The 26564-nt window shown below is 37.9% G+C and overlaps 1 protein-coding gene across 7 annotated transcripts in view; it reads right to left on the minus strand.

The window, feature by feature from the left end:
• The window catches only part of Lin7a (lin-7 homolog A, crumbs cell polarity complex component), a 135681-nt gene that overhangs the window by 42148 nt on the left and 66969 nt on the right, over positions 1-26564 (minus strand). For 3 of the 7 annotated variants that reach the window (XM_005068046.4, XM_013111906.3, XM_040754938.1), the window contains 2 exons: positions 9087-9158; positions 6678-6887 (listed from right to left, as the gene is read on the minus strand). In XM_005068046.4, the coding sequence (XP_005068103.1) occupies positions 6678-6887; positions 9087-9158 (282 nt within the window). Of the gene's footprint in view, positions 1-6677; positions 6888-8934; positions 9012-9086; positions 9159-26564 lie in introns of all 7 variants that reach the window. The other 4 variants (XM_040754939.1, XM_013111907.2, XM_040754940.1 and 1 more) reach the window with 3 other exon arrangements.

Here is a 26564-nt window from a genome sequence, read left to right on the forward strand (position 1 = left end):
CTACCAACACTAAGAGACCATGGATTCCAGCCCAGACTGCTATACCCAGCAAAGCTCTCAATCACTATAGATTGAGAAAACAAGATATTCCATGACAAAACTAGATTCAAGCAATAAGCATCCACTAACCCAGCCCTACAGAAAGTTTTGGAAGGAAAAATCCAACCCCAGGAAGCTAACTACAACCAGAAAAACATAAGCATTAGAGAATCCCTCTCTACCAACAGCCAAAAGAACAAAGGGGTGATATTCCACCACCACCAACCATTCCAAATCAAAGAAGAATGAAAAATTAATGGTCATTAATATCCCTCAACATTAATGGCCTTAACTCACCTATAAAAAGACACAGGCTAGCAGAATGGATTCGAAGACAGAACCCATCCTTCTGCTGCATACAAGAAACACACCTCACCCTCAAAGACAGACATTACCTGAGAGTTAAAGGTTGCAAAAATTTTCCCAATCAAATGGACCCAAGAAACAAGCAGGGGTAGCAATCCTAATATCTAACAAATTAGACTTTAAAATAAAATCAATCAAAAGAGATGAAGGAGGTCATTACATACTCATCACAGGCGAAATCCATCAAGATGACGTGTCTATCCTGAACGTCTATGCTCAAATACAAAGGCTTCCATATTTGTAAAAGAAACATTACTAAAACTTAAATCACATATAAATCCCCACACACTTATAGTGGGAGATTTCAACACACCACTCTCACCACTAGACAGGAATACCAGACAGAAACTCAACAAAAAGCAAAGGGTCTAACAGAAGTAATGACCCAACTGGGATTAACAGACATCTATAGAACATTTCATCCACATAAAAAAGAATATACCTTCTTCTCACCACCGCATGGAACCTTCTCAAAAATCGACCACATACTTGGCAACATATCAAACCTCAGCAGCTTCAAAAAAACTGGAATTACTCCATGCATCTTATTAGACTACCTAGCTTTAAAATTAGAATTCAACAACACAAATTGCAGAAAACCTACAAACTCATGGAAATTGAATAATACACAACCATTCCTGGGTCAAAGAAGAAATAAAAAAAGAAATTAAAGACTTCCTAGAATTCAATGAGAATGAAGACACAACATACCCAAACCTATGGGACACTTTGAAAGCAGTGCTGTGAAGAAAGTACATAGCACTAAGTGCCCATATGAAGAAACTGGAGAATAGTTATACTAGAGAATTAACAGCACAACTGAAAGCTCTAGAACAGAAAGAAGCAAACTCCCCCTGGAGGAGTAGACGCCAGGAAATAATCAAATTGAGGGCTGAAATCAATAAAGTAGAAACTAGGAAAACAATACAAAGCATCAATGCAATGAAGAGTTGGTTCTTTGAGAAAATCAACAAGATAGACAAACATTTGTCCAAACTTACGAAACAGCAGACAGTGAACATGCAAATTAACAAAATCAGAAATGAAAAGGGGGCCATAACAATGGACTCTGAGGAAATTCAGAGAATCATCAGGTCATACTTTGAAAACATGTACTCCACAAAATTTGAAAATTTAAAGGAAATGGACGACTTCCAGGATAGCTATCACTTGCTAAAATTAAATTAAGAACAGATAAGCAATTTAAATAGACCTATAACCCCTATGGAAATAGAAGCAGTCACCAAAATTCTCTCAACCAAAAAAAGTCCAGATCCAGATGGCCTCAGTGTAGAATTCTACCAGAAATTCAAAGAACAGCTTATACCAATTCTTCTCAAAGTATTCCACTCAATAGAAGCAGAAGGGTCTTTGCCAAACTCTTTCTACGAGGCTTCAATAACCTTGAACCCCAAGCCACACAAAGATACAACTAAGAAAGAGAACTTCAGACCAATATCCCTCATGAACATTGATGCAAAAATACTCAATAAAATACTGACAAATCGGATCCAAGAACACATCAAAACAATCATTCAGCACGATCAAGTAGGTTTCATCCCAGGGATGCAGGGATGGTTCAACATATGAAAATCCATCAACGTAATCCACCATATAAACAAGCTGAAAAACAAAAATCACATGATCATCTCACTAGATGCTGAAAAAGCCTTTGACAAAATCCAACACCCCTTCACAATAAAGGTCTTGGAGAGATCCGGGATAACAGGAACATACTTAAACATAATAAAAGCTATATACAGTAAATCAACAGCAAACATCAAACTAAATGGACAGAAATTCAACGCAATTCCTCTAAAATCAGGAACAAGACAAGGCTGTCCACTCTCTCCATACCTTTTCAACATTGAAGTTGAAGTTCTAGCCAGAGCCATACAACAACAAAAGGGGATCAAGGGGATACAAATTGGGAAGGAAGAGGTCAAACTTTCACTATTTGCAGATGATATGATAGTTTGCATAAATGACCCAAAGAACTCTACCAGGCAACTCTTACAGCTGATTAACACCTTCAGCAAAGTGATTCTTCAGATCAACTCCAGAAAATCAGTAGCCATACTATGTACAGATGATAAAAGGGCTGAGAAAGAAATCAGAGAAACATCACCCTTTACAACTGCCACAAACAACATAAAATACCTAGGGGTAACGCTAACCAAACAAGTGAAAGACATGTATCGCAAGAACTTTGAATCTTTAAAGAAAGAAATTAAAGAAGCCCTCAGAAAGTGGAAAGATCTCCCATGCTCTTGGATAGGTAGGATCAATGTAGTAAAAATGGAAATCCTGCCAAAAGCAATCTACAGATTCAATACAATCCCCATTAAGATCCCAGCACAATTCTTCACAGACCTTGAAAGAACAATAATCAATTTTGTATGGAATAACAAAAGACCCAGGATAGCCAAAACAACCCTATTCAACAAAGCAACATCCAGAGGCATCACCATCCCTGACTTCAAGCTCTATTATAGAGCTATAGTCCTGAAAAACAGCTTGGTATTGGCACAAAAGTAGACAGGTAGACCAATGGAATCGAATTGAAAACCCTGATATTAACCCCCACACATATGAACATCTGATGTTTGACAAAGAAGCTAAAAATATACAATGGAATAAAGAAATCATCTTCAACAAATGGTGCTGGCATAACTGGAGGCTGCATGTAGAAGAATGCAGATTGATCCATGTTTATCTCCATGCACAAAACTTAGGTCTAAATGGATCAAAGACCTCAACATAAATCCAGATACACTGAACCTCTTAGAAGAGAAAGTGGGTAGTACCCTTGAACGAATTGGTACAGGAGACAGCTTCCTGAACATAACACCAGTAGCACAGACAGTGAGATCCACAATTATTAAATGGGACTTCCTGAAACTGAGAAGCTTCTGTAAGGCAAAGGACACAGTTAGCAAGACAAAAAGGCAGCCCACAGAATGGCAAAAAATATTCATTAATCTCACATCTGACAGAGGGTTGATCTCCAAAATTTTCAAAGAACTCAAGAAGCAAGTCTCCAAAACACCTAAGGATCCAATTAAAAAGTGGGCTGCAGAACTAAATAGAGAATTTTCAATAGAGGAGTCTCAAATGGCTGAGAGGCACTTGAGAAAGTGCTCTATATCCTTAGCCATCTGGGAAATGCAAATCAAAACAACTCTGAGATACCATCTCATTCCTGTCAGAATGGCTAAAATAAAAACACCAAAGACAATTTATGCTGGAGAGGATGTGGTAAAAGGGGAACACTCCTCCATTGCTGGAGGGAGTGCCAACTTGTTCAGCCACTTTGGAAATCAGTATGGAGATTCCTCAGAAAAATGGGAATAAACCTGCCACAAGACCCAGCAACTCCACTCTTAGGCATATACCCAAAAGATTCACATTCATACAAGGATGTCTGTTGGGCTATGCTCATAGCAGCATTATTTGTAATAGCCAGAACTTGGAAGCAACCTAGATGCCCCTCAACCGAACAGTGGATAGAGAAAATGTGGTACATTTACACAATGGAGTACTATTCAGCAGAAAAAAAATGGAATCCTGAGATTTGCAGGCAAATGGATGACACTAGAAGAAACCATCCTGAGTGAGGTAACGCAGTCACAAAAAGAGAAATATGGCATGTACTCTCTCATATATGGACTTTAGACATAGAACTGAGGAGAGCCAGCCTATAATCCCATGGCCAGAGAGTCTGGGAAACAGAATCTTCATTCAGTGGCTGATGGAAGAAGAGGCAGACTCCCATGGCTAAGCACTGAGCTGAACTCAAGAAAGCCAGTAACAGAGAGGGAGGACTGATGATCAAAGGGATTAAGACTGGGCTGGTTTAACCCCCAGAAACAGCTGACCTGACAAGGGATAACTCTTGAATCCCAGGCTGATGCCTGGGAGTCCAGCATGGGACTGATCAAGACCCCTGAATGGGGATGTCAGTGAGGAGGCCTAGGTAATCTACTGAGTCTTGGGGCCGTAGATCACTATTTATCCCGAGTATACACATGTACTTTGGACTCCCATCCAACAATGTGAGATGCACTCTCACCCTGAACTCTTGGGGGAGGGTCTATGTCCTGCCCTGGTTGAAATGATGGACTATGGACACCCCTATGGAGGGCCTCACCCATCTGGGGAAATGAGGGGATATGGGAGGGGGGTTGGAGCGAGGGCACGGGGGGAGGGGAGGGAAATGGAGAGGGACCTGGAACTGACTTGTGAAGCAACCTTGTTTCTAAATTTAAACTTACAAATAAATAAAAACAAAACAAAAAACAAAAAGAAACAAACAAACAAAAAGCATGTGAAAATAGGATAAAAGTTAAAGTGTATGCTTAATAGAATTTATGGTTCTCTGACGTTCAATATAAGGCAAAAACTTTTGACCCTGGAATATTCTTACCCGACTCAAGTGGGTCTTCCTTCCAAGTCTATGGCTGGATTACCCAAATATACAGAGAAGAGGGACCTCACCAGCTTCATTGAAGAGAGGTGATGGCAAGCTTCTTATTTATACATGTATGTTAATTTGCATAGAGCTTTATGTGCAGCAAAATTTTCTTTAAGGTTTACTTTCCACCACATCAATAAAAGCAATATTCCTGGTCCTTTAAAAATCTCACTCACTTCATTCAACCTTCTTTAGTGTTCACAATTATTTTTCAAAGGTACCTATGACAAAATGATCACACAGGATGGTTTTTGGAAGACATGTGGCCTCACTAATTTTCACTAGTGTTCTTATAATTAGTAACCACTCTGCCTGCTTGCCTTTTAGATAGCAAAGTTAGGGATTAGACACAATTAGTCTATAACAATATGGTAAAACTAGGTCTGCTTGATTTCATTGTTGCCATGCTCCCTGCTGCTTCCCAGGTTCACCACAAGGTCACAGCAGAAATAGATGCCTGATTGTGAAATGCTGGGAGCTGGGCTCCTTGCAAATGTGTGGGTTAAACACAGCTGTTTGCTCCCTTGATAGACAGTTCAAAGTCAATTTACCTATTAGACTGATGATTGATGTCATAGGTGGTTATGGTTGCTTTGTACAGCTCCTATGACTATACACACATTTGAGTGACTTTTTTGCTACCCTTCTTCCTATTTTTAAACCTATACATTCTTTAGTTCTACAAAGTAATCTCAGAGAAATGATAAGTTAATAACCCGAGGCATAGCTTAGTATGCATCATAATGTTTGACCCTGCTCGGAATTCTCTATCAGAAAGCTGGGTTGGGCTCTACAATTATCATTGGATACAATCTTTGAAAATGGATAGCTATTGAAAGGTCAATAAGACACTTATCTCAAAGCACTGTTGCCTAGAGAAAGTAGAGGGAATGGTAATTTGGTGATTGGAATGATGATATAAAATATTCATGGATTGCTAGTTTTGATGTTCATTAGAAAGCAGCAGAATTCCATGAATAGCTTTTTGTAATACAAAACAACTGTTTTTGTAATATGAAATAAGCTTTTGGTTTTTAAATATAAACAAATGAAAACAAGATTAAAAATATAAAGATAAAATTATACCCCAATAACCAATAGAGTATCTCATTTCAAATATGATATGCTAGATATTGTGTTTTGAGCATAAATCAGAGTATCTACAAAGAACTGAAATAGAGCTTATATATTAAATCTTAAGCTCTTATAGTAAATGTTTTTAGGCCAAGGGGAAATTCTATTTTGACAAATTCCTGATTATTTCTGGAATTTGTGACCTTAGATTGGTTATGTTTGATACAAGTGGAAGATAAGGAGAAATTCTTATTTGTTTCACAGGAAACTATTTCTTGGAGTGGGGTTGTGGTTTGGTGGTACATGCACATGACTGTGGATACAATGCCTGGCACTGAAACAAATGAACAAACAAACAAACAAACTAAAGCAAAACAAAACCTCAAACCCAATTGCTTATCGGAATTTAGGATGAAAACAACATTGAAATTATATTCTTTTGAAGACGGATTTAATAGCAGTATTCTGAGGGGGAAATTCTTTGTGATAATTTCTTGACATGATTTTCTGCTGTCGATATTTATCATACGTGTGCAAGATGAAATGAAGCATAAAAATATAAAATTAATGCCTTATAGATTTTTTACCCATCCAATCCCAGGAAGCTGGTTGGATATGGATATAAAATTACCATTTGTACTAGAATTTCAAAACTGGCTTCAGTAATGGGGGTGGGGGAGAAATGTACTTAGGGAGAATAAACTTCAGTATTTTACCAACATACCACTCCGTTCACCGAGAGCAGCTGATCTCCTCTCTTCAGGCCTCCGTGTCTTTCAGCTACCCCTCCGGGGATGATGCGGGAGATATAAATTGGGGAATTTTGTTCCTTTCCTCCCATCACGTTAAAACCCAGGCCTTCATCAGTCTTTGGCAGTTCCACTACCCGTGGGTGAGAGTGACCTTCGCTGGCTGCAAACGCTGCAACTGTTGCCTGAAAGAAAAGATGGTCTTTTGGTAATAAAACAAGGGAAATCAGGCTAAGTATATGATCTTCAGGGAACAACTTCTTAGACATCTCTCTAGCATTCTCCTGTAGAACGAAGAACACAGAAGGTCTTCTTTTAGATGCTGTACATGACTCTTTTCTTTGGTAGATCCTCAGCTAGTTATATCCATCTTTGTAAGGCTTATCTACTATAAAAAGTAAAAACTGAAAACAAAACCATTGTAAAATCTTTCAGAGTTGTCAGCTACATGCAAATCCTGAACAAGGACTCTAAATAGATTTGGTACATGTACTACCTGATGTAATTGTTGAATGCATGTTGACCACAGGCATTTCATGGACATACTGTACCATGCTTTTGCTATGGCACAGAGTCCATGCTGTTGCCTGCACGTACATGTGCATAAATACTTATTCAACGAGCTAGTGAGCACTTTTGTAAGTGTATGTTCATGAAACCACATGTAACCTTGCCATTGCTGAACCACTGTTTAGTAAATGTAAAGGTTTTTATTTTAAAATTTAGAATGTCTAAAAGAAAATAAAAATTAAGATGAAGCACTAGATCAAAAGATATTATTGTTTTTCCAATATTGCGTATTACTGTGATCAGTGTCTTAATAGGTCATTGATTATATCTCTCTAATTCTACACTAACATCTCAGCTAGTATAATGACACAAGCAAATTGAATAGCTTCGGGCTTTTTACCTAGTTATACAAAATGTTATTAATATGGTCATATTGGTTTCTTTAAATTCAGGAAATCAACTTACCATTAGTTCCCACCCAATAGGAATAAAATAGTAGTTTCAATCAAGAAAAGATTCTCTGCCTGCTTCTTGTATTGCATTTCCACTAGCTTTCCTAGTTGATTAGATGCCCAGAATAAAGTGATTTACTCTCAACACTTTGAAAATATTGATTTCCAACTATGGTACATTCTTTTGGCCACACACCACATTATCGCATCAAGTTAGCATTATGCTACTGCCTGCATTTAATGAAAGATAGCGAATGACGTGGAAATAATGGCTTGGTTTTAGCTACATGCATTTGCTCATGCAAACCCTGTAGTCATGCAAAGGTTCCAATGGCTGACATGGATGCAATGCAGACAGCCCAGAAACAACCAGAAAATATTGTGCTATTGCAACATTATGCTGCCATCCTGCTGTTCTACATGAATAAGAAATGAGAATGGTAAAACACTACACAATTCACTTTCCCCTTAATTAAGCCATGTAGGGATCATTTTTCTGCGTATGTTCCACTTCAGAACAAGCAAAGCATGATGTAATGGTAATCATACCCTCTACTTGCTGGGGTTAGGGAAGAAAAAAATGAACTAAAAATCCACAGTATTTGGTTACAGAATGAGAACTGAAAAATATCAGGGGAGAAATCACAGAACAGGTGATGTAACACAAAGGAGTCAAATGAGAGATTCTGAATGTTCTCAGTGCTTCCCACTTCTTAGTATTATTAGGAAGTTACAAGCCCTGTATCAGGTAAGCTGTGTTCTGTTAAAACACTCTGTTCGTCAGATAGGAGCTGCAGAGCTGCAGGAGTGACTTCAGAGTGCCACTCTTGTTTCCTAGTGATCCATCTTCCAGAAAATGTCATCATCCTCTTTCTGTATCCTTTTCAATGGGACCTCTGTATTCTCTGGGTTTGATCCTTGAAAGAACAAGGTGCCAAGCCTTCTGTTAGGTCAATGTCACTTGCAGCAAATTACCCATTGCCTAGCTGAATACAAAGAAGAGCGCTGGATCAGTGGTGTCAGGTGAAACCTTTCGTGTCTAACCTACATCACGGCTTTCGGTCTGTGCGGATGAGTTTTCATGCTCTGCATAGGATTACAGGTTCTTTTGCATCCGCAGGATGGACCAGAAACCATGTAGAACTTGATACGGTGAAGCAGCAGATTTGCTTGTGCCAAATGGACATTTAGTGAGTTCAATGAAATCATTCTCCTTCCTTAAGCTACAGAAGCAGCAGAAAAGGTCAATTTTTCCATTAGGATTTTTTACCTGGTAAGTAGTACTGGTTCTAGACTCTGGGCTGCCACTGAGGTCTAAATTCGCTTACAGTGTACACACGAGAATACCTGAAACACACACGCGCACAATCAATTACTACATCACTGGGGTCAAGTATACTTTCAAAGTTGCTCAAGTCTTACCTTTGCCGTGGCCCTCGCTCGGAACTCGGGGCAGCCATTAACAGTGATCGTTTCATGCATGTATTGATACACCTAAAATAGTCACGTGAGAAAAGAATGTGTAAGGATATGAGAAGAACGTCAGTTCTTTCACTACAGATAGGACAAAAAATTTTCACTGTAGGGTGATGGATGTTCTCTATCACAGTAGACTGAATCAATTATCTTGATAATTTGGATCAAACATACCTCCTACTTTCTCTCTCTGTGTGTGTGTGTGTGTGTGTGGTGGTGGGGTGAGTGGGTATTGGATCAGGGAAAGCAATTGCATTTATTCAGATGGTTTTCATCTGTCTGTCCATATTCATGAACAACAACAGTCCTTTTATTTCTGATTTTATAAACCCTATCAATATTTTTAATATTTTTGCATGTATGTATGTATCTCTAGCTATAAAAATAAGTTATTAAGTCACACAGCTAGTTACTTCTTGAATTTGGCAAAATTTTATAACTAAATTTCTAAATTAATACTCCTCCAAGCTAAGATCATGGTATTTTTACTTTGGCTTGAATTCCAACATGATATGGGGGATATTGTTATTAACTATACACATTTATAATTTTGAATGTTCAGAGCTAACAATTGTAGTAAGCAGAAAGGATGTCCAATTAGTCCCTTAAGCACAGAGATAGTGGTATTCTAAAGAAAGTATAAGGTAAGGGAAATGTAGAATTAATGATTATGCTTTCATGATGCACTGGTATTTGATTAATGATAAAATTGAGGTGAAACAGAAAGGATAAGGTAATTCTGGAGTCAGGAGGCTGTTAAAGGCAGGCAGGAGTTTTCACATCATAATACAGTTGAGGAACCATGAGGCTGTGTGTCACAATACTTTCCATCTTTCTGCCAATCTGAAAAGTGAGTATGGAACGTTTAGGTTTCAAGGGATCTGGCTCCTAACAGCACTCCTTAAACAGCAGATAACACAACTATTTAGACACACACATTGAAGAAATTGTTGGTGCATAGTAAATAAAAACTCTTTTCTGTCTACAAGTCTAGTGAAGAGACCATAAAATCTTTATATCAGTGAGTTAAAAAACTGCTTTATCTTACAGACACTGAAGAATGGTAAGTGACTCTTAGCATAGTTTGAAGAAGATACTTGGCAAAAAAAAAAGGTTAAAAATGTTGGACTGTATGCCGTATGCTAATTTTGAATTTAAATGATGAAGTTTGGAAATCTATCACATAATGCATAGAGATAAAATGTCCATTTGGCATTATACTGGTGAATTTTACTTTGGAGAGAAGAATGAAACATTAACTATTTTCTGAAAGAACGGAACAGAAAAAAAAAACCTGACACTAAAAGTCTAAAAGAGCATTTCTTCATCCTTTTAATGATTCTTATGCTAAATGCATGAGTCAAAGGTTATTTAAAAGAACCCCAAATCTGATTAGTTACCATTCAGCAAGTGTGTGCTAAGATCTGAGACTAGTCTCTCAGCGTGAATAGCTGGCTCCTCATTTCTCAAACACACTCGGTTGAGTCTTCATCAATACTGCCTCAGATTAAGCAGCTGATGTTCTCAGAAGTAAACTGTTGCAGTGGTGTAGCTCAGTGAAGTAGAACCACAGCTTCAGACCTATCTTGTAGCTCTGAACCTTGCCTAACTAATTCATCTGTTCAGCTTCTGCGGGAGATCTGGAAGGAGTAGGAAGACCCAGGAGTGTTACTCCACTTTCTGCAGGCTGCTGAAATGGTTGCCAAATATATTTCCATATTATCCCTGAAAGTACATTGTTTTGCTTCCTCCACAGTTCGTCCACAAACATGTTCTATCTATTTGTTCTCATAGCTCATTAAGAGGGGACTCTCCCTCCACACTGCCCGCCTTTCTTCTCTTGTTAATAACCTCTCCTACCTGACCCTTCTGTCCATCTCAACTCTTGTTGAATGCCCCTTACTCATGTCCATAATCTCACTACCATGAAACACCTTTCACTTCAGCTGCCGGGTCTGGAACCCACTTGACCGTGTGTCTAGTGTCATTTTGGCTGGTCTACTGCCCTCCAGTGACAAAGACAGGCCGGAGATTACTGTGAAGAATCTAACTTTTATTTATTGTTTATTTATTTGTTTATTCCTTTTTAGCCTCTCTTGTGTTCTTGGCTCCTGCAATTCTCCAAGCATAGCAAACCCTTTGAACATCCTTATAACTCTGATTAGAATTACTCTCCACCAGGCAGACATTTATTTGTCCCACTTTAACAGGATGTCTAAAGGACCGATTCAAGATTTATCTCCTTTGTTAAATCCTCTCCTGCATGCAGAGTTACATTGCTCCCTTTTCACTTCTGGGACTTCTGGATTTACTGGACCTCATGTTGATTACCTTTGCCAGGGAAAGTGGCTCCGTTGCTTGCATCCATAGATGCTTATAAGGAATATCAAATAATTAAAATATTATCAGCATTAAGACAAAAGGTCAATTTTCTTTCGGTTAGTGAGAAAATGTAAATGCTTAATAAGTATGGCAAATTAAGAATTTTAAATTAAAAACTGGCATTCCAAATGGGCAGAACTGCCTAGATAATTACATAGACTCTGGAGATGGCTTGGAAACAAACCCTGGCTGCGCAGCTTTCCAATGGTATGATGTTGGTCAGTTAAGTGCTTAATTTCCCTGGGGCTCAATGTTCTCCACTGAAAAAAATGTGTCTTAAAATGGCAACTTCCAAGTCTTTTATGAGGACTGGATAAGAGTACAACAGTTTGCCACATGTAGTTAGATAATTAAGTTTGCTAATATCACTGCTGCCATTGTTGTTGTTGTTTGTTTTGATGTTGCTCATCTTATTTCATCCAGGGATCTTTAGAGTAAAATCTCCCAGGATAAACAGTCTATGAACAGGTGTAGCTCTCAACTGGGGACAAATTCGCCCTCCAGGTGCTGTTTGACATTGTCTGCTGCGATTAAACCAGTGGTAGGTGTGAATGCACATGGTGGCAATTCTGTATCTGAAAAAATTTCAGCACTGCAAACATAAAGTCAGTGAGACAGCCTCTAATATTTTTTATAATTCTAGCACACTAATGAAATCAATTCAGATTATTGTTTATCCTTTTATTTCCATAAAGCACGGTTGATTCTGAATGCTTGCTCTTCAAAAGTGAGATAAGGAATATATGGTCTAGTGATTCAGTCTAGCCAAAGCTTTGAGATATTCATCCTGTTTCCATTAACCACATCACCTAAGGAGCATCCACTCATTTCCTAAGGGAGAAACATGTATCTTTGCGTATCTTTCATGTCAAGGACAACTAAAAATACATTCATGAATTTTGAAGAAAGTTGCCAGGGAAAGATAAGCATTTTTGCCAGCTACCCGCAGAGGGTTCTTAAGGGCTAAGAGAAAAGAGTTGTAAATGCTGCAACAAAGGCAAGTGGGGCTTGTTACCCTCAGAATCCCCGGTGTCAGGTGCCTGATAAGCTTGAGCTACAGCATTTGTGGGCAAATTTCATTGAGTAGGATGGGTTTCATTCCCAGGCCAGTTTCATTGCTACTTCATTAGTGACTGATTTCCTAACTTTAAATACTCCCACAGATTCCACAACATTTTGAATATTTGGAACATTTTCCATGCTGCTGAAAGTTTAGAAAGATAAGTCGACTAGATACAAACAACAAGATGATGGCATGTTGGTTCAGAAAGTGCACTGGAATGTGTTCAGCTGACATTCCATTCTGAGTTTTTCTGTTTAGCCAGCTGTGCCAAGTTATTAAAGAACAAAATCTACTTCCAAGACTGAAGGAACATTATTTTAATACTGATTGGTGATAATTTTAATGAGTATTTTACATGTTACTTTTCTGTATCTACAAGAAGCTAGCAGGTATATATGAGACAAATAAAACCTCCGCTTTGACTTCAGTTTATCAGTAAACGTCTTAATAGCATTGCCATGTATATAGAGTGAAACTAAACATCCAAGATTCTAGTATGAGAAAAAATTCAACATGTACATTTTAATTTGTCCAGAAGCTAAATAGCACAATAAAGCTTTCACTGTAGACTTTCTGATCTTGAACATTCTCAACAACACCCAGAGGTAGGAAAGAGTTGTCAAGCCTAGGCTATGAATGTCTCATCCCAAGTTCCTTCTCAGGGAGACTTTAGCAGTCTGTATTTGTGAACCTCATTTTCCACTATGTGTTAAACAGGCAGTCAAAGAAAGAAAAAATACACGACTTTGTTGGCATCCCCCGTTAATCAGATTATTCTCTAGTTGTAGTTATTATAGCTTTTCTTTCTATTATTACTAGCCCCTACATAAGGTCTTTAAAATTATTTATATATGTATTTATCTATTTATTTACTATTTTTATATTCTAACCCCATTCTTCCTCCCTCTCACTTCCCTCCTCCCCATCTCCCTCTATTTCAACCCTCAAGTACTTCTCAGAGGTGATAAGGCCTCCCTTAGAGAGTCACCAAAGTCTGGCATACCAATTTGAGCCATGTGGAAGAAGTTTCTCCCCCCTTAATCAGGCTGGGTAAGGTATCCTACCATAGTCAATGGGCTCCAAAAAGCCAGTTCGTGTACCTGGGGTAAGTCCTGCTCCCATTGCCAGGGTCTCCCCAAACAGATCAAGCCCCATAACCATTACCCACATTCAGAGAGCCTACTTCCATCCTATGCAGGTTCCCCAGGTGTCAGTCCACAGTCTGTGAGCTCCCACTAGCTCGAGTCGGCTCCTCTGTGGTTTTCCCCATCATGATCTTGACCCCAGGCCATTGCTCACATGATCCCTCCTCCCTCTCTTCAGGTGAATTCCAGGAGCTCAGCCCAGTGCTTAACAGTGGATCACTGTATGTTCTTCCATCAGTTTCTGGAAGTAGATTCTATGATGGAAGTTAAGGTGCTCACTAATCTGATTACAGGGGATGGCCAGTTCAGCCATCCTGTCCACTATTGGTAGCAGTCTTAGCTGAGGTCATCCTTGTGGATTCCGAGTTTTCCTTGTAGATGCTTCGCTGGCTGCAAGTTGAAAATTTTTTCCTTACATTTAAAGGTAGACTTTGATTCTTTTTTTTGTCTTCTACTATAATAGAAGCATACTTTCATTGTCTTTTGTATTTTGATGTTATTTAACTATTTCTATGCCCACCTAACATAAACGGCATGTTTCATCTCCCCATCGCAGTTTTGCCTGGTCACAGGACTCAGTTGTGGTTGGGGAGAATTAGAATTGCATGAGATGCCTCTAGGAAGTTCTGTTCTTCCTCCATTTTCTTCACCAGTATACATATATCCTGCTGTAGTTGCAGACATCAACTTCCAGAGAAGGGACATGGAAATGTATAGTCATCAGATGTGATTAGTTGAAGGCCCCCAAGTCTATGGCATGTTTAGCTGCTCATTTCTCTGCTTGCTGCAATAATGAAAGATGGTATTTTTAGGGTGGTAAAGAGATAATGTAGCGACTGAGAGCACAGGCTCTTCTAGAGGACCTAGATTTACTACTCAGCACCCACATATCAGCTCACAATGGTCTGTGACCCCCATTCCAGGGGATCTGATTTCCTCTCCTGACCTCCACTGGCACCAGACACATATCAGACATAGATACACATATGGGTAAAACACCCATACACCCCAAACACCAAATAAATTTAAAATAAACAAAAATTATAAATAACATTTTAAAGTCAAACCAGCAAAGTTAGATTTTTCTGCTACTCTTAGCCAAAATACTTCCCAGTTGCTATATTTTCCAAGTAAATTTTATATAGAACCAAGCTATCTTTAGTTGCTTTCCTTATATGTCTTCCAATGTTGGAAGTTATGACTTTGTCCATTAGAAATTAGAATTTTAAAGAAGTCAAAATGAATTCTTTGAAAACACTATTAGGGAAGTGAAAAGACAAATTGACTAGGACAAAAATGCTTGCAAGAAACTAGCTTATCAGACAAAGTCTTCCTATCTAAAATGTGTAAAGAACTCATGAGGAGGTTAATAAGAAAAATGATATTAAAAATCAATAAAATATTTGAGCAGGCATATCATCAGGGAAGATACACATGCATGTGTGTGTGTGGAAAATATGAAAAGAGTGTCATGAGGGAAATTAAAATTATAATAGTAATTAGATCAGTCTGCATACTGATAGAATGTGAAGTTGAAAAAATACGAACAGTATAAAATATAGGCAAGAACTTCGAACAATGGAAACTTTCAAGCATTGCCACTGGGAATAGAAAATGGTACAGCCACTTGAGGAAACAAGATAACACTTTTCTATAACGCTAAATCCACATGTACTCTAGAAATCCATTCATCTACTCCTACCTATTTGTTCAAGACAAATAAAAGTTGTGTTCACATAAAAATGAGATGTGAGTGCCAAATAGCTTCTTTGTTTGCAATCGGCTTAAACTAGGAACCATCAGTTTTCAGCAGTTTTGTGAAAAATGAAAATGACATTAGACTTAGTTAACTCATGAGTGGGAGGAGTGGAAAGCAACCTGCACAGTGGGAACAAATGGAGGGGAAGAAAAGGGCATGGAAACAGTGATGCAGACCAAAGCTCATTACACTGAGTGTGCGTTGTCTCTTGGTAGCTGTGCGATTTTTAATTAGCAGTGCCTGGAGTTTTGAATGGAGTTCTTGATTCTTCAACTTTGAACACTGATTATTAAATTAAGAGAAGGCACTTGATATGGCACCCGACTTCATGATATTTACATATTTCTAACGCATTAACAATAAAAGTTGGGCTCCACGTATTCTTTTTAGAGCTATAGACGAGCTGAAAAATCAAGCAACATTCACAAAACTGAGCCATGAGGTATTAATCACAATGTGTAAAAACACTATAGGTTTTCTGAGAATATATTTTAGTACGGAAGCATAGGTAACATGAATCCCTGGCTTATTTATGCCTTTAAATATAATACCATTCAGGAGGGTAGAGTCAGTGTCTATAAAATTAAGGCCTTGATGTGAAAGTGCATTCTAATTTGATATGACTACACTATAATGGGTTATATAATGGCAACTTAAACACAAAAATCCCAATTTAGGGTATGCATATGTATTTATACACACACAGATATGCATGTATATACATTAAGAGAGTCTCCTATATCTCAGGTTGGCCTCAAATTCTCTATATAGCTAGCATGACTTTGAATTTCTGATTATCTTGTTTCTGCCTGCAAGCACTAGGATTACAGATAAGATCTACCACACTCAGAGCTCTGTACATTACAGGCAAGTACTCTGACCAGTGAGCAACTTTCCGTCACATTTATAGTATGTTGTAGAAATAATTTCAAATGAATTGAAAATAGATTCCTTTATTAAGGAGGAGATATCCCTAAGTGGGAGAGAGAGAGAGAGAGAGAGAGAGAGAGAGAGAGAGAGAGAGAGAGAGAGAGAGAGAGAGAGAGATTCTGTCTTTAGTTTCTTCCAGTTTGAAACAAGGGCATCACTTTAACTTTGGCATAAAGCTGTAACTATCAGTTTATCTTTTCTATTCATTTTCATAAAATGTTTTGTAGTTGTGGAAATCAATATTTTAAATTACGGTTTTAGAATTCTTATAAACTAAAGAATATAGGTCATCAAATTTGGTATCTGGAGCCAGTTACTTTTAAGTGGCACACACTGTTTACAAATCATGACATCAAGATTCAAATCAATCAAAGGTCCAAGGCAATAAAATTCCAGAGCATACATTTTTATTTCTATGGACTAATAAATATTGTTAGAAACATATCACTTATTGAGACAGACAAAGCATCAATATCATGGTATAACTTACAGTTAAAGACAAAATAAAATACACTGAATTTAAAAACCAAAGATAGATGATTTTCCTTACACATTTTAGCTTTTGCAGCCTGTTTTTTGCTACCCCTCCTGCTATGAAGGAAGACCTGCTCACTCATGTGATTGTTTAGCACCCAGCAATGGTTTAACTCATGGTGATAATGTCTATAAAAGCTCAGCCCTGAAACACACTCAGAGAGAGCTTCCTGCTTGGAGGCAGGTGTAGGCAGTCCTCTTCATTTGTATTCTACTGTCAGGTCAAACACATCAGGCTTGCTTCAGAATGGAAGAAAGAGAAGCTTGACTCTCTGGTGTCTGGGCCCAAGTGGCACTCTCTAATCTGTGTCTTTCCAGAAATAGGTGCATAGAGAAGATCTGGTAAAGTGATTTCTAACTGTCATTTCCTTTGGTGCTCTCGCCTTGCTCCTTGGGCTGGTGGGTTCGATGCAGACAGACTGTAGAGGAGGATGCAAACTCACCTACACTTCTGCCTACACTATGGTCTGAAAAACACTGAAACCTCAAGCCTGGTTTTCCCAGTGCACGTGTACACACACACACACACACACACACACACACACACACACACACACGCACACACACACACACACACACGTACTTCTAAGCTTAGTTCCTTGACCTGAGCACTCAGCTGCAAAGAGATCCATGCCACTTAAAGTTTCCTTTCAAGGATATTAACTGGACTACAGCTGTAGAAAAGCTGAATGGAAATCGTCCATAATTTGTCACCAATCTTATGTTTTACAGTGAATTTAGTTGGAAATGGTGATACTAGATCGAAGAAAAATGCAGCCTTAAATAGTAAGTGATCGCCAATGCTGGGATATAGATATACATTAGGATAATTTGGGGCAAAATTATTCCCTTAAATATATGATCATTTACCCACTCAGTTTACAAAGAAATGAAGGCTCTTTTCTGAATTACTATTTAGGTTACTGAGAGAAGCATATTGAGACACTTCTGTAGTGTTCTACCACCTAAATGATATGGAAGAGATACGAGGCTTCTTTGGAATGGTATTTGAGAAAAAGAAGATTAAATGTTCCATGTAGCCTGACAGTAAATAATTTTCCCTTTGCAGTTAGTGTGAAAATTTAGACGGGTGGATTAGAACTGCAGGTATGTTATGTAATCCGTTCCTTAAGATCTCCTCCAGCTTGGAAATTTCTGGAAGCTATGTATAACACTTGTTTAAGTGAATTAAAATGACTAGACAATACACTTAATTTTCCAAAAGGAACAGAAAATACTTTGTTTAGTTTTATGGCTTCACAGTTAATTATTCTGTTATATAAAAGTAAAATAATTAGTTGTGGAACTATAAAACTGAAGAATGATTCTAATTTTAAGAAACTGTGCCATTAACCTTTATTTCACTGCTTATTTTTATAATTGGTTTATAATTCCAGTGGGTAGTTAAAACATAACACTTCCGTAAGTTAGCACACATTAATTCATATGAATAAGTTAATAACTTCAAGGAAGAAATAGCACAACTAACAGTGAATTTCTACAGGGTCCCTATGGCAGATGGCCAAGCCATCAGGGAGAAATATCTTTCCTTGTAGTTCAAACAGAATATTCCCTTGAGGCAGATATTCCTGTCCTGTCCTTGTCACACAGCCAGACTCTCCTGTGACAGGAAATGCCTGAGCAAAATTTTGGGAACATGTCATTTCCAATTAGTGTTGCAGTATTCAAAGTGAGTGGATTATCTCCCCTTGCTTATTCTGAGTGAGATTTTTAAAAATGCTTTGGTTTAGAATTGTTGGTTGTGTTCTTGGTTTTCGTTTAAAAACTCAGTTGGATTAGATGACTAGAAATCTCACCAAGACCCCAAGGCCCTAAGATGTTGCCTCAGCAGTTTTTAAATTTGCCAGAAAAAGTTTGTAAGCTTTGTAAAATCTGTTCTACTTAAAATACAACTTTGTCAGGAAAAGGAGTCAACTGTTTTGGAACCATTAGGTGTGTAATGTCACTGTTACAAGAACCATATAAGCTAATCGATTGAAGACCCAGGTAAACAGCTCAGTTACTTGGAACTAGCCTGATGATTCAGTTGACTGGAATTAAAACTACAGCTAGTAAGGCTGTTGGATGTGGCAACACAAATTCTGAATGCCGAATTAAATTGGAATATTAGATAAGCAATAAATAAGCTGCTAGTTCATGTTCTGCCATATGTATATTTCGTAACTAATACTCCATCGTAAATGCATTAAGGTTGAAAAGGAGATTATAGTCTATGGGGAGTGTTAGCCATGCAGTTATGGAGGAAGCAGAGTTTGGTTATTTTGGTGGTGGAGCAGGGAAAGTGAAGGGAGGACCCGTGGGGTCATGGTGAAGGATGTGGGGTGATGGAGTTAACTAGGACAATGTCTTCTGACTTCTGATCCTTAAGAGATGTTGTTTTAGTAGACAGCTAAATACGTAGGTGTGGTGCTCAGAGGAAAACTGGACTATAAAATTTAATTTGTGTGTCTTGTATTTAATTGTCTAACAAACCTCTGTGTCTACCTGATCCTCTAACAGAAATATACAACAAGAAACTGAGTCAAATTCAACACCTGCTGTCTTTTAAATAAACCTAGCCTTCATCCTATATTGAAACTATCAAAACAGGTAAGTTAGTTTTTCTAAATGTTTGTTTTCAGTTCTGTTACAACACATGTGGAAGATGATACAAAGAAACAAGTGATTTTTTAAAGTAAAAATTCCCACACCACAGAAACTGCAAAATATAGAACTAAGCAAGTAAAATTTGAAATATTCTGCAACTCCCTCCTGAAAGAACGATTGACAACAGTATTTGGTATTTACATGACTTTTTAAAATTTAAAAACAATATTTTCTCATTTTACATACTAATCCCAGTTCCCACTTCCTTCCTTCCTCCAACTCTCCCTATCTTCCCCCCACCCCATCCCATCCACTTCTCAGAGAATGTATGGCTTCCCATGTAAAGTCAAGGAAGTCTGTCACATCTCTTTGAGGCAGGACTAAGGCCCTGCCCCTATATCTAGGCTGACAAGGCATCCCTCCAAAGAGAGTGGGTTTTAAAAGCCAGTTCAAGCATTAGGGATAAATCCTCGTCCCACTGCCAGTGGTCTCACAGACTGCCCAAGCCACACAACTGTCACCCACATTCAGAGGGCCCATTTTGGAACCATGCAGATTCCACAACCTGTTTTTATTTTAAGAATGATCTTAGACATTATGATATTGTGGTACGTATCAATGCTCTTTCAACCTTAGTCTTCACATCACTCTAACACAGACACACCATGATCCCTTGGATCAATACTTCAAGGATAATGTTTTGTGTTCTCATTTTACCACAACACAAAGAAGCTTGGATTTTACAAATGTCAAACTATCCTTTTATGAAAACTTCTTTGGATGTATTTATGAGCCAAAAGTATGTGCAATTCTAATGTTAATGGATATTGATAGATTGCCCATTCTGTAAAGCTTTACAAACTGCAACAGCATAAAAAAATCTTGTCTAGTTCATTTACAGATGATCCCCAAAGTAACTCCACTCCTCATGGAGTGATCTGTATGCCTGTTAATGGATGAATCAACAAAGAGAAGTGTAACTCTAGAATGAATTACTACTGGATATTATAAAAGTGATGGATCATTGGTTCATGGGACTGTATGGATGGCCTTTATTCTGAGGGAAAGAAATTGGATAGAGAAAGAAAAACTCTGTACATTTATTTAGGGCAAATCTGTAAGAAATCAGTTATCAGAAGTTAGTGCTAGAATCACTGAATTGTAAGATGAAAATTGAGCAATGTCTCAGCTCACCATTAATAATTTATTAATTTTCAGATTGTCAAGAGGTTTAGGATACTATCCAATATTATAAATTAGACTATTTCAGAAAATTTGTCATTCAAAGAATGAATACAAGTAATGTTATTTAAATTGTAAAACAAAATCTCTCCAATTCATAGTCCAAGGTTCATACTAATCTTTGTGTTTTTTTTTTCTTTAGCAAAGTAATTGCTGGAACATCATCTTAAACCACACAATAACCATCCTGCAGCTGATTGTCTGGTGGTTGTTTTGTCCTGATAGAATTTGCTTTCCAGTCCTGAGAGTTTTTACAAATCCTTAGGGTATATTTGGATTTGTGAATGGTCAATTCCCAGAGATGTTGGCAGGGACTGATTCCTTCAGAAACCAGAACAGCTGAATAAGCTATAAATATCTTTGAATTTGGGTGAACTAATGGGCTTATTCTTCACAAATGGCATGCAAATTTTATCCTTTGAAGGAGGTAGATTAGGATGTGCTGTTTAGAGGTCCACAGCCACATTTTGAAGTTTGGGAATAATTTCTGGGAGTGTGGATGTTGTGGAGGAAGCTAACACCCTTTTTTACTTAACTGGCGTAACTACAAAGCTGACATAACCAAGATTCACCCATTGCTATGTCTTCCTGACACCCATCAGAGATTGCAATCCCAACAGAAGAGTGTAAACTCTCCCCTACCACCTCTTCCAATAGACCTCTGAGTGTGGCAATTTGAATAGAAAAGACTGTTCTGTCTATACTGAGTTGCTGTGGGGTTTCCTATTCTTTGTCAGCCAACCTTGAAAGAACTGCGTCTTCCCATGCCTAAAAACATGTTCCAGAATTCAAAGTCTAAGAATAATCTCCGTGTCTGGTTTTCCACATTAGTTCTGACTGCTAAGGTTTGCGTTCCTTACACTCTCTTCTGTATGGTCTAGAGAATGGTTTAGAATATCTGTGGTCCACTTCATAGAACAGACGGCTGTCTGATTGTACTCTTGTATAACCACATTGGTTACTGTTCCTTATTTTGGCTCTTGATAAAGAGGAGGAACTTTGGACCATCTCTGTCCTCCTGTCCAGCTGATGTACTTGAAGTGTCCTTCCTGTGACGGCAAACAAACAAGAGAAACTATTCAATACATCTCTAAATGTCTATCAAAAGAGTGACCGAAGTTGTGCCCATATTTGATGATGATGATGAGGTCACTCAGGAAACCTAGGCAGGTGGGATAGGCTTTTGCATGGTCTCTTAACAGAACTGCCAGCTGGGCCACTGGGATGCAAGTGAAGGTCTGGTCTAAGGTAAGCTTCCTTCCAGAAGGCTTGGCTCTGGTTTATCTGCAGTGAGAAGATACATCCTTGAACCTCACTGTCTTGCTGTGCTGTTTTCTTGCTTTAATTGGACAGCTCAATATTTTCGGGGACCTGTGGTCCTCAGTTACAGAGGGTTGTTTGCAGAGGAGATCTACTTACAACCTGGCATGTTTTGTCCATTACCTAGGTGACAAATTATCTCCAAAAGAACAGGATATCAAGACTTAGAGAAGCAGATCTCTTAGTCAAAAAGCAGATACAACTCAAATGAGCCCAGAGCAGAAAGTGATGCTATGGGTCTATGAGATATGTATGCAAGAGTTGCTTCTGATTTTATCCAGATATGTATAGCCTTATACTTACAATATAGAAAGGGTTTCCCTCCCTCTCTCCTATACATTTCTTTCTTCCTTACTTTCTCTTTTCTTTGTGTATATGTGCATGCTTGTTTGTATGTTTTCATGTTTGGGAAAGTGTGTGTGTGTGTGTGTGTGTGTGTGTGTGTGTGTAAGTGTGCGAGCACACATGTGAGGGAGAAAGAGTGAATAGAGGCCAGAAGACAACCTATGCCATTAGTCTCTAGAAAATGATCATCTTGTTTACTGAGACAGGGCCTCCCATTGTTCTGGAACTCTTCAGTTTTGCTAGGCTGGCTTCTCAGCCAACACCAGTGATCCACCAGTCTCCTATGTCTCTATCTCCCCAGTTCTGTGATTGTGTGTGTCATCAAAAATAGCTTTATTCTGTGGTCTACAAGGATCAAATTCAAATCTTGGAAGACAAACACTTTACTGACTGTGTATCTCCACATTTGGTCCTTTTCAAAGGAAGTTATCCAATGACTGAGGTTATAACTGTGTTAACTATGACCAAGTAAACTTTTGTTAATGATACAGTGGGTGAAGCACAACTTTGTTGCAGGATATTTTATCGCACTGTGTGAAAATGTGTTGCTGTTTGACTTTGCCTACCTAGGCACCTTCTGATTGGTTTAATAAAGAGCTGAACAGTGAATATCTAGGCAGAAGGGGCTAGGTGGGACAATCATGGAGAGAGAGAGGACAAATCCAGCATAATCCCTAACTACATTCTAAATAATTGTAATCCTCACCCCTCTTCTGAGAAATATCTCTTGTAATAATTGAAACCACAACCAATCAAAATACAAAGTTATGGAGTCCAGTTCCAATGGTTACATCTACAATACAACTCCTGTACCAAAGGCTATCTGTTAGGATGGTGTGGAAAGACTTTAAGAGCCAGAGGATTGGGATTTTCTATGAAATTGTACACCTTAAAGTATATCTGGAATTTTTATTTTACAAAGCTTCAGCTGAATTTTATTTATTTATTTTGCTTTTAAAAAGCCCTTGTTAACTCATCATTTCTCAAATCTCCTTTCATTGTCTACTCTATTTAAATCTCAGAAAGCATTCCTACCCACAATTCCAGGAGCACTGTATCATCACACCTCTTCTTACTTCTGTGTTGAAAATGGAACAACTGACTGAGACATAAGGATAGAGACAATGTGGTAAATCCCTTTTTCAGAAACAATTTGAAACATTTGAACACAGTTGTAACTATGATGCCCCCCCACTCCATTCTGAACCTGCATCCAATTTTGTTAAAGTTGCTTCTATATCAAAGCTAAAGGTGGAAGAAGAGTAAAAGACAAGAAGTAAATCACTTTATTGCTGCAACAGAACTCAGCAAAAATGATGTGGAGAAAACAACGGTTGGTTTACATTTGCAATGATAGGGTGAAGGCATTTGAAATTTTTGTTTGGAAAAAAAGTTTTCTTTTATTTGCCAGGAAGTAGGCATGTATTTTCATTAGGGACATTGTTGGAAAATCGCCATGAAGCAAAACATCTGCATCATGATGACAACTGTCAAGATGATTCTCTGGCATGCAAAGCAGGGAACATGCTTGTCTCAGTCAGTAGAGATGCTAACTCATTAAAAAAGCCCAGGCCTGAAAATGAACCAAATTTCATTTAACATTTTGAAGTGATATGCCAGTTTTAATTAGAGTATGAAAGAAGAAAAGCACAAAAAGCAACATTTTTATATAAAAAATATTTTATAGGACATTTTCTCCCCAAAAGATGAAAAGTAGGTCATTTCTATCTATGTGAATAATGATTTGAATCTGAATGCATTATTAACCTGCCTTTGGGGATGACAAGAATCTGCCTTTGTATTTTCATATCTATCAGATTAAATCATATTTTAAGAAATGGAGTTAGTTTGGAAAAGGTAGAGGGCAGATAAACTCAGAAAGTTTTAATTGGGTTGAAGTGTTTCATTAGTCACTTCTTCCCATAAGATGAGTGTTATCAATTCAGGATGCACACTTAGTCTCTTTTAGACACTGATGATTCCTGTCACACTGTCAATTCATTTTTGTATGAGATAATTGTTAGCATAACTCAATGTTAAAACAATCCTTGGATTACACACCAGCTTCATAGTCTATGATTCTCTCTTCATGTTCTGACTTCATGTCTGAATGCATATTTTAAAACTTTGTATTTATATGTATAAAATCATTTAGTTGCTTTTATTATCTATTGGGCAAATTAACTCTTGTAGAATTAAAGAAATTCTATGTTGACATAGCTGAGAGATGTGAAACCTAAGGTCTGTATTTTTAAACTGAGTGGTATTCTGTACGATAAGACTGGGAATGTGTGCTTAGTTAAAACCTGTAGATTTCGTTTCTATATTATTATTTGTAGAAAAGGAAGGAAGGAAGGCCTGGGTCCCATGAGTGACCAATGGAGAAAAGGAATGATGTCAATAAGATAAGACAACTATCAAGGAAGCCTTAAAATTATAGGTTTTACTCTGGCAGTTGTCAAATTTAAGTAGGATGGCTAAGTTTGTGACCACAAATACAGCTAAAATGTGAGTTGTGTAGCTGCTACCTATAAATTCAAACATTCTCTTCTGGAAGAAAATCCAGAAAGATTAAGAAAGTTACAAGGTTCAGAAATTTTAGAGAGTTACAAGATCGATAAAGTCCCCTTTTGATGTTATATAAGTATTAGGTTATTGAAGAAGAAAGAGAAGAGTATCGTTGGAGCTGCCTGCACGTTGGGCAGAGACCTCTCTAGGCATGTAGCTTTCATGACTTACTGTCCATTCAGAAGTGGACTTCTCACTGATGCAATTGCCTTTGAGGCATCCAAGCTTTCTCAACTGTGATCCTGTAAGTAACTCCAAGGGTCACTGAACTAGATGGATGCAGTCACCCTCTTAGTCAGTGCCCCATCTGGGGGAGCAGATATCTGTTCCTGTCTCATTGCTGAATACAATAGGGTATCACACGTATTAACTCATTGTGCATATTAACACAGAAATTCTCGGCCAGCCTTTGAATCTAATAGCTACTAGTGTCTTTACAAATGTGAGGATGAATAGGCACCTGGACCTAGAATAAACAATAGTTTATAAGCAACACTGAATGATATTTATTGGAGAGAAGGAGGGAAATTCCTTCCAGGGAGTTCAAAGTGTTTCTTCTTTAAGTTGATAAGATCTCAGAATTGTTGCCAGAATTCATACTGCAGTGTGGGAGTAGTTTTGCCTGTATCATTCCAGTTCGAATGCAAGATACTATGGGCCATTTCAGGGATGGTTTCTTAAACAGGAATTTGTAGACTAGATAAGGAGATAAAATGTGAGTGTATCAGATGAAGAAGAGAGAGAGAGAGAGAGAGAGAGAGAGAGAGAGAGAGAGAGAGAGAGAGAGAGAGAGAGAGAGAGTGTGTGTGGTCTGTCTTGGGGGAATTTGTCACAAATGACCCCTCTTCCTTTGGAAACTGTAAAATAACAGAAACCAATATTTGTTTCCATTCAATAAACATATTCTTCAAAGACCAACATTAATAATTATAGCAGTCTCTCACTTTTAATTATTTTACATAAATTAAAGGTTATTTGATAGACATTGGGTTTTATGAAATGAAGTAATCAGTGAGGCTAGTCTATCAAGAGTAACAGGTTCTTGATTACATTTGAATATTATTCACTTTGACTGCTAAGTAAGCGTCCCTTCCAAAAAACTGTAAGTGGCTTTTTGCTTCCTCAATATGGCTCTTCTTAATGCAGTTACTTTCTTTTATTTGGTTTTACTAATCAAACAAATGCAGTCTTCTCTTTACATATGTTTTAATTTAAATTTCTATTTCAGTTCAGAAGAACTCAAGACAGAAATGAAAGTTTTAATTCAGGATAGTTCAAGGCAGATGTTCCTCCAAATGTTGCTAAGTAATCAAATCACTTAGAGACCATTAAAATAGCCTGGAGGCCCTCTGCCTCCCAGCTGCAAATACTGACCAAGCTGAAGTGAGGTGAGAGCTAGGCCAAGGGTATCTGACATCTTTTCAGGTGATTCTTATATGTGAGAAGTCAGGTACCAGTGGATTAAAGACTAAGAAATGCCAATAATAGCAAGAAAGTTCGGAATAAAGTGATTCTGTGTTATTAGTTTA

Source organism: Mesocricetus auratus, unplaced genomic scaffold, assembly GCF_017639785.1.
Source record: "Mesocricetus auratus isolate SY011 unplaced genomic scaffold, BCM_Maur_2.0 Super-Scaffold_100011, whole genome shotgun sequence".
Taxonomy (NCBI): Eukaryota; Metazoa; Chordata; class Mammalia; order Rodentia; family Cricetidae; genus Mesocricetus; species Mesocricetus auratus.